Source organism: Terrapene carolina, unplaced genomic scaffold, assembly GCF_002925995.2.
Source record: "Terrapene carolina triunguis isolate 2854851 unplaced genomic scaffold, T_m_triunguis-2.0 Scaffold67, whole genome shotgun sequence".
In the NCBI taxonomy this organism is placed as follows: Eukaryota; Metazoa; Chordata; order Testudines; family Emydidae; genus Terrapene; species Terrapene triunguis.
This window is the reverse complement of record NW_020664418.1, coordinates 52,118,304-52,126,777: the sequence shown is the minus strand read 5'-3', so window position 1 is coordinate 52,126,777 and position 8,474 is coordinate 52,118,304. Positions and strand designations below refer to the sequence as shown.

General features: G+C 57.8%; 1 protein-coding gene across 1 annotated transcript in view; it reads right to left on the bottom strand.

The window, feature by feature from the left end:
• The window catches only part of SERINC4 (serine incorporator 4), a 16,780-nt gene that overhangs the window by 739 nt on the left and 7,567 nt on the right, over window positions 1–8,474 (bottom strand). The window contains exons 5-11 of the mRNA XM_026648569.1: window positions 7,381–7,474; window positions 6,978–7,189; window positions 5,164–5,259; window positions 4,025–4,151; window positions 2,805–2,877; window positions 2,126–2,177; window positions 262–412 (exon numbers count right to left, since the gene is read on the bottom strand). Of these exons, the coding sequence (XP_026504354.1) occupies window positions 262–412; window positions 2,126–2,177; window positions 2,805–2,877; window positions 4,025–4,151; window positions 5,164–5,259; window positions 6,978–7,189; window positions 7,381–7,474 (805 nt within the window). The remainder of the gene's footprint in view (window positions 1–261; window positions 413–2,125; window positions 2,178–2,804; window positions 2,878–4,024; window positions 4,152–5,163; window positions 5,260–6,977; window positions 7,190–7,380; window positions 7,475–8,474) is intronic.

The following is an 8,474-nucleotide window of genomic DNA, read 5'->3' as shown; positions in this document are numbered from 1 at the left end:
GGGGCAGCCTGGCGGCGGGAGCAGGAGGGACGTGGCCGGGGCAGCCTGGCGGCGGGAGCAGGAGGGACGTGGCCGGGGCAGCCTGGCTGCTCCCGAGAGCCCTCCCAGGCACTGCTGAGATCACAGCCTGGAGCCAGAGCAGACCGAGCCTGGGGAAAGGAGAGGCTGCTCCACCCCCTGGGGGTAGATGCCCTGGGACCCGCGGCCCGGCGGCTGGACGTGCCAGGCGGGCTGGGCCATGCAGCAGGGCAAGGGCCGTACCTGAACCAGTTGGTGAGGGTCATCATGACGTAGAGCGAGGCGAGGAAGAAGACGAAGTGGAAGGTCGAGTAGCTGTAAACAACGTGCTCGTGCTCATTGTAGATGATCCTCTGCCCCCCTGCAGGCCCCTCCTCCTGCTGACATACCCGCCCTGCGTCCAATGAGCGTGCCCGGTTACTTACAGCCCCGCCCCCAGTGACCCTTCCCGCTCACATACCCGCTCTGCGTCCAATGAGAGCAGCCAGTGTGACGTTCTGAGTGTGATATAATATCTCATTGAATGGTGACAGGGCCAGAAAGAGTTAATTAACTCCCAGACTGACCTGATCTAGTGCCAAACTTTAGCGACTGGTTAGGAAGATCTGTAAATGAACAGAGCTTTGAAATGCAGCCGGGGTTGTTAGAGGTAGAAGGGGAGGTGTTTGCTCAGGTCTTGTGATGTAAGCAAACAAGTCTTGTCTATTGCTACAGCTTTGATTCAAAGATCAAAAAAGGAATATTACCATTTAGGAAGACACTTGAGGGAAATAGAGACAATAATACTATGTCTCTTTGAAGGTTGTGGTAACCTGTATCTGAACTGTTCAATGGATAAATTACCCTGTGCTAATTGCCAGGATGTTTGGGAGAAGGAGAGTTAAGCCTATTGTTTTCTCAGGCCAAAAGGCTGCAGGAAATGTATAAAAACCCTGGGACACGATCCTGCTTCATCTCAGATCTGCTCTGGGTTTCAAGAGGGGGAAGCCTTAAGCCACAAGGATTGAGATCCCCAGTCACTGACTGGAGCCACCTTGAATATGGACATTGGACTATAACCTATGGACTATTTCTAAAAGGACTTTTGGCAACTACAAACTCATCTCTGCTATGTATCTGAACCTCAAGAATTGAATTCAAGTCTGTCTGTATATTGATCTTTTAACCAACACTCTTTTCTTTTTTAATAAATTTTAGCTTAGTTAATAAGGATTGGTTATAGCGTGTATTTTGGGTAAGATCCAAGTTATAATTGGACCTGGGTGTGTGGCTGACCCTTTGGGATTGGAAGAACCTTTTCTTTTATATGATGAGAGAAGATTTTCAATAATCATCATCATATCTGACGTGTGTGTCTGGGTGGAGGCCTGAGGCTGGGCACTTTAAGGGAACTGCGTGGTTTGGACTTCTGAGTAACCAGTGAGGTACTACAGAGGCTGTTTTGGGCTGGTTTGTAAATCTAAGTATTGGAATATCCACCAGCCTTTGGGGTTTGTCTGCAGTTCACCCTGATTGAGTGACCTCAGCTGGCTCCCACGGGCAGCACCGTCACAGCCGGTTACCTACAGCCCTACCACTTGCTACCAGGCTGATGGGGTGGGGTGCAGGAGCCTCGGATACTCACACCCTTAACTCCAGACCCAGGAATTCTGTCAGGGATGGAGGTTCCTTTTCTGCTCGGCTCCATCTCACTATTTACTAAGGGGCTGGTTCGGGGGAGGGGGGGGGTCCACAAGTCTGCCCCCCCCCCACACACACACAAGGTAATGAGCTTTCCTGCTGTTCCCATCGTGAGGAAAGCGCTGCTGCTGCTGCACACACTGTGAGTGGGGCCAGCCCCACGACACATCCACGTGTGTGATCCATGTGCTCTGCTGATAGGGACACTTGCCATGCAACAGAACCTGCCCCTACAGGCCACACTTCCATACCTGAGGCTCACCCTTTGGAGGACAGCACACTCCTAGATTACACCCCAGGGCCTGCATCCCGAGGGCCCAGCTCCCAAAAGCCATGCTTCCTCAGGACCCACGCCCCTACTCCAGGCCATGCTCCTTAAGGGCATCTTCCCCAGGCCCGTCCCACCTCCCCTAGCCCAGGCACTCACCTTCCAGCTCTTCCCCTGTCTTGTCAGAACAACAGAAGCAACAGGAGGGTTTCTGTAAAGAAAAACAGAAGGTTTGTGGCAGCTGGAACGGAAACAGTTATCAGAGCCCTGGGACTCGGCTGGAGCCACATTGCTACAGGGCTGGAATCAGAACCAGACCAGGGTGGAACTTCATCTGGGCTGGGCTGGGCCGGGCTGTCTGGGACAGAACTGCTTCCTAGGCAGAGCTGGGGGGTTCAGCTCCAAAAGGACCTTTCATTTCTAATAGTGGGTCATGCAAAGAAAACGGAAGCCCCTTGGCCTGGCCTAGGCACTGTCTGTGTCCCCCGCCTGCTGTCGGCTAGCTGGGGTCAGACAGCACGCCATGGGATCAGGGAGTCTCACTGTGGGTATGTCTACACACGGCCAGCTCCCGTAACTTCCAGCTTGGGTAGACCTAGCGTGTTAGCATGCTAAAAACAGCGGTGTAGCCGCCATGGCACAAGCAGCTGCCAGGAAGGTGCCTAGGGTTTCAGACGGGATTGTCCTGGGGTGGACAGCCCATCCCGCAGACAGGCAGAAAATGAGGGACAAGGACAAGACAGGGCGCGAAGCTGAAATGGGTGTGAGGATGAGAGAGGGACGAGATGGGGTATGGGAACAAGGACCCCAGACAGGCACAGGTAGAATTCCTACTCACCTGGAACTCAAAGCTATAGACTTTGACCATCCACAGGGGCCCAAACATCTCGGCAAGGTAGGAGGCCTCGTTACTGCAGCAGCAACAGAGAGGTAGAATCTGTAACTCAGCAGCGATTCATTCTCATGGACAGTCTACTCAGCTCTCAGGGATGCGCCACCCCCACCTACCGCCAGGGGGCGCTGTGCTGCTGCCAGGCATGCGCCACCCCCACCTACCGCCAGGGGGCGCTGTGCTGCTGCCAGGGATGCGCCACCCCCTCCAAACACTATTATTACCGTTGTTATCCTCATCATTAATATAAGCAGGAATCCCCTCCGTCTGCTGGGGTATTTCGTGCTGCTTTTTGCAGCACTCAGCAACTCCCCAACTTGTTGTCCAGAGAGGAGGAACTAAGGGACGTCCCTTGTACTAAGGGGCTGTGGGCCACCCTACGCTTACCAGCATGCAGCATCATTGCACGTACCCACTGGCTCCGAACAAACAGGCGGCAGGCCAGGAGAGCAGGGCTAACAGCTATTCACTAGCTGTTTGCACGGCAGGTTAATGGGGTGAGCGGGGGAGCCCCGTTCTGTCTCCTATCCTGAGAGGCAGCAGCACTCCCTGGGCATGGTGCCAGCACCACCACGACGTCACCCACACTCCGTGGAGCCCCTGGCCGTTGCTTGGCCACCGCCCCTCCAGGACTGACTCACATCGCCGGGGTTAGCCTGGAAGGTCTGGCAAAACCAGAGCCCGAGTGGCACTAACGGGTTTCGTTTGCCCAAGAGACGGTTACGAGGTGACTTGCTCCCGGTCTGGAAGGACCCTCACACGAAGAGGTTTCGGAGAGCAGAGGGCTGCTTAATGTAATGCCCAAGGCAGAACAAGATCCAGGGGCTGGAAGCTGAAGCCAGGCTAGAGAAAAGGCGCCAGGGAGGAACAAGGTCCCTGGGAATGTGGTGGATTCTCCTCACTTGGAGTCTTTCGGTCCTGACTGGGCGACTCTCTGTAGCCCAGCTGGCAGTGAGGGGCGGGGCGCAGGGATGGCTGGGGAGGGCCTCTGGCCTGTGCTGACTGGATGGTGGGGGGCGGGGGCCTTATGGCCTTACAATCTATGACACTTCAGAAGCTCTGAAGTGGAAACGGAGCCCCAGGGTCTGTGGGAACCACCCCCCACAGCCTGCCTCCGGCAGCCCCTACAGCTGCAGCTGACTGGAGCAGCTGATGAGCATACGCACCACGCCAAGAGAACACAGGCATACATGATGGTGGCTCCCAGGATGGCAACTGTGGTGTCTTCTGTCTGCAGCCCATCCTTGCTGACGCTAGGGAAGCAGACAGTGAGGTTCTGCCCCTTGTACAGCACTGCAGGGTGGGGAGAGACAGCAAGACAGGCAGTGAGGGGGCTGCAGGCCGGATCCCTGCCTGGGCTCCCGGCTGCCTTTCCGAGGCAGGTGCATAGGGCTGCACTAGGGTGACCAGGTGTCCAGTTCTCAACCGGAACATCCGGTCGAAAAGGGATCCTGGCTGACCGGGCCGTTGACTGACAGGTTGGTGGCGCAGCAGGGCTGGCAGACTCCCTGCTAGCCTCCACTCCACGCAGCTCCCGGGAAGCAGCCGGCATGTCCTCCCTCTGACTCCTACGCGTAGGGCAGGGGTGGGAACCTAGGGCCCGCAGGCCGGATCCGGCCCCATGGTTAATGTCATCCGGTCCACATTGCACCCCCCTCTGTGTCCCTCCGGGCAGGTGAGTGGCCCACGATTTATTTTTTTCTGTGGGTCAATGGCCCGTGACAGAAAGAAGGTCCCCCCGCCCCATCCCAGAGCCCACACCCCCAGCTGGAGTCCTTGCTCCCCACACCCCAACCCTGATCCCCCTCCCACCCTCCAAACCCCTTAGTCACAGCCCAGAGCCCCCTCCTGCACCCCAAACCCTCATCCCCAGCCCAGAGACTGCACCCCTAGCCAAAGCCCTCACACACCCCCAACCCCGAGCCCCCTCCCGCACTCTGAACTCCTCATTTCTGGCCCCACCCTGGAGCCCGCACCCCCAGCCGGAGCCATCACCCCCTCCCGCACCCAACCCCCCTGCCCCAACCCCATGAAAGTGAGTGAGGGTGGGGGAGAGCGAGCGATGGGGGGGGGGGGGGGGTGGGGTGAGCAGGGGGGGGGGCTCTGAGCAGGGGCAGGGCAAGGGTGTTGGGTTTTGTGCGAGTAGGGTGACCAGATGTCCCGATTTTATAGGGACAGTCCCAATATTTGGGGCTTTTTCTTATATAGGCTCCTATTACCCCCCACCCCCGTCCTGATTTTTCACACTTGCTGTCTGGTCACCCTGTGTGTGAGTAGAAAGTTGGCCGCTCTAGGCTGCACGGACCTCTCTCCGGTGGGCGGCTGGACAGGGCCGAGAAGGTGAGGTACATGACGTAGCAGCTGATGATAGACGCTTGCAGGAGGCCGGAGCGGGGCTGTTCTGCAGGAGAAGGGAGAGTCAGCTGCTTTCCCACAGGTCAGAGGTCAGCTACAGCCCCAAACTGGCCAGAGCAGCCCTCCCCACTCCCAGCTCTGCGCCTTACACCAGTCCTCCAGCAGCCCCAGAACCCACTGCCCAGCCCCCCATGCAGGGCTCAGGCAGGCTGGGAGAGGTTGGGTATGCGGGACTCACAGCATCTCTTGCATGCACACACGCTACGCTCGCACGTGTGCACATGCACATGGCTTCACTCGCACACACTGTCGCACGTACACACAGCATTGGTCACACATGCACAACTTCACACACCGTCCCTCGCACACATGCACCTGGTGTCATTCGCAAACACACACACACACACACACGGGGTCGCTCATGCACACACACTGCTTCACTTTCCCCCCCCCCCCCCGAGTTTGCACGCACACACATGTGGCTTCACACACTATCACTTGCACAGTGTCGCTCACACATGGTATTGTTCACACATGTACACATGAATGTGGCTTCACACCTGCACATGTTGAGACGGTGCCAAATTATGATGAATTGCTGTGATTGATATGAATGAATGTGGCAAGCAGGAGTTTGGTACGGCTTGGCAGGTCTGAACTTGCCAGAGGATTCTGGGAGCAGAATTCTCTTAGCATGGAGTGGAAAATTACTGGAGGTGCTGAAACTGCACTGGAATGGTTAATAACGGCTCGATGGGCGTGTGTGTTTTAACCCCGAATTTTGGAATACCAGCAGAACACTAGCTCACAAAGTAAAGAACACGTAAAATCATGCGATCGGTGGGCTTAGCGCAAGCTGACCTGGGTCAAAAATGACCCTTTTTAGATAACATCACGCTAAGAGCTTAAGTGAATGACTTATGAGAGGGTAAACGATGGTTGAGCTCTGGTCTGTGTCTCCGCTTTGCAATCCCTTCCAAAATATTAATTAGATTATACCAGTAATAAACACCTACGAGGCAGATTTCTGGGACATGTGACTCCTTGGAGAACAAAAGGTATAAATGCTAAGCAAAGTAAATGAGTCAGACTAATTTCCCCAATTAACATCTGAAGAGGATCAAAACTGTGAGACAGAAGTCGTTGGTGTAACTGAGACCCCGCTTTGAGGGACCTTTGCAAGATCCTAGAACCAGAGGGCTCAGAGTGACCAAGACTCTGCTTCCGGGGACAGACCAAGTACCTGAGAGGGGAAAGAAGAGAAGTCTTCATCTAGAAGGGGTAGATATACCTGCTTTGTTTGCCAATCAGGATACTGTGTAGAGCTAACACAGTTACTGAGGGTTTATGCTTGGGAAGCTAAGGCTTGTAGGAAAGGATGTAACCATGTAAACTCAGCTGCCTGTGTGATTCTCTCTCAAATAGATGACTGTGCAGTAACCATACCGTAGCTGTGGGCATTAAAAGATCCATTTCAACAGCACACACTGACACTTGCACATGCACACAAGGCGTTGTTTGCACACACACACACACACGGCTGCACTCACAGAGTGTCACTTGCGCACACACGGTGTTGCTCTGACACCATATGGGTGTGTGTGCGCCTCACGCAACAATCCAGAGCTACGGCTGACAGGGGGCAGGTGGGAAAGTCCAGGCCCTGCTTGCAACCACCCGCCCAGAAAGGGGCTACAAAGATGAGCGGCAGCCCCCAGGGCAGGCAGCGTCTCAGTGGGGAGGAACCCCACCCAAGGCACTCACGGAGCCGCACGCAGGGCGTGATGGAGAGGAAGGACAGGAGCCCGCACAGGCTGACGTTGAGGGTGAGCAGGGCCTTGTTGAGCAAGCAGCCGGCCGGGTGGGTGTAGTACTTGTACAGGAAGGAGACGGCAGTGGAGGCGATGGTGTAGAATGCGAGCGTGGCCAGCAGCACGGCCAGGTACCAGCGCTTGTCCTGGGACGCGCCCAGCAGCCTGCAGGGGGAGGGAACAGGCTGAGCGAGGGGCTAGTGGAGGGCACAGGCATACAGCATCTCCCTGCGGGGCACAAACTCCCAGAGGCAACGGGAGAAACCACAGCTGCAGGAGCTAGAAAAAGGTACCGGGAAGAGCCCCCATGGCCCAGCCCCAGGACACCCCACCGTGCGCCGGGGGAGCGGACTCACCAGTTCTTGTTCCAGCTATGGGCAAAGGCTGTTATCAGCACCAGCTGGACGAGGATGAAGGCAAAACCGCCACAGATGCCCACGTAGTGCCAGGCTACCAGTAGGTGAAGCAGTGAGAGAGGGAGCAAGGTCAGACACACGCCTGGCCCCGGCAGAGCCCATCCCTGCCCATCGTACAGAGCCACCAGGACCCAGCCATGCCACATCCCAGCCCCTCCCCACGTGCAGATAACACCCCTCCCCGCCAGCAGGAGGGGCCTGGGCAGCTGAGTCAGGAGGTGAACCTCATGCGGGGATTAGCTCACTAGGGCGAGTTGGAGCCGAGGGACACACAGGACACCTGCCCAGCGTGCAGAGACGGCAACAGGGACTGGCCAGGCACTGGCTCTGGGCTGGCTGCTCGGCCTTTCCCATCTCTAAGTCCTGAACAAAGGGGAGTGAGCTCAAGCCGCTGACCTGGAGGAAGTGGGGCTATGTGCCAGGCCCCCGTTCCCTGCGCTGATGCCTTGAGGTCTCTAGCCCCAAGCCAGGCCCGGGAGCAGGGACCAGCAGTGACCCTAGGGGCTCTCTCCTCTGGGGGGTATTGACTCCAGTCCAGCCCCAGGGCCGGGACCGGTTGGCTCAGGGGGGCGGGGAATGGGACCTTTCCCCTCTAGGGGGCACCGGCTCCCATCCAGCCCCAGGGCGGGGACCGGCTGGCTCAGGGGGGCGGGGAATGGGACCTGGGGCCTTTCCCCTCTAGGGGCGCCGGTTCCCATCCGGCCCCAGGGCAGGGGACTGGCTGGCTCAGGGGGGGCGGGGGCCTTTCCCCTCGGGGGGGCGCCGGCCCCCAGCCGGCCCGCGGGCAGGGGACTGGCTGGCTCAGGGGGGCGGGGGCCTTTCCCCTCTGGGGCACCGGCTCCCATCCGGCCCCAGGGCAGTAGTAACCGAAGGCGGCTGTTCTCCTGGCTGTGCTGGTGGGGCAGGCCCCACGGCACTGGCCCCAGGGCGGGGACCGGCTGGCTCAGGAGGGCGGGGGCCTTTCCCCTCTGGGGCGCCGGCTCCCATCCGGCCCCAGGGCAGTAGTAACCGAAGGCGGCTGTTCTCCTGGCTGT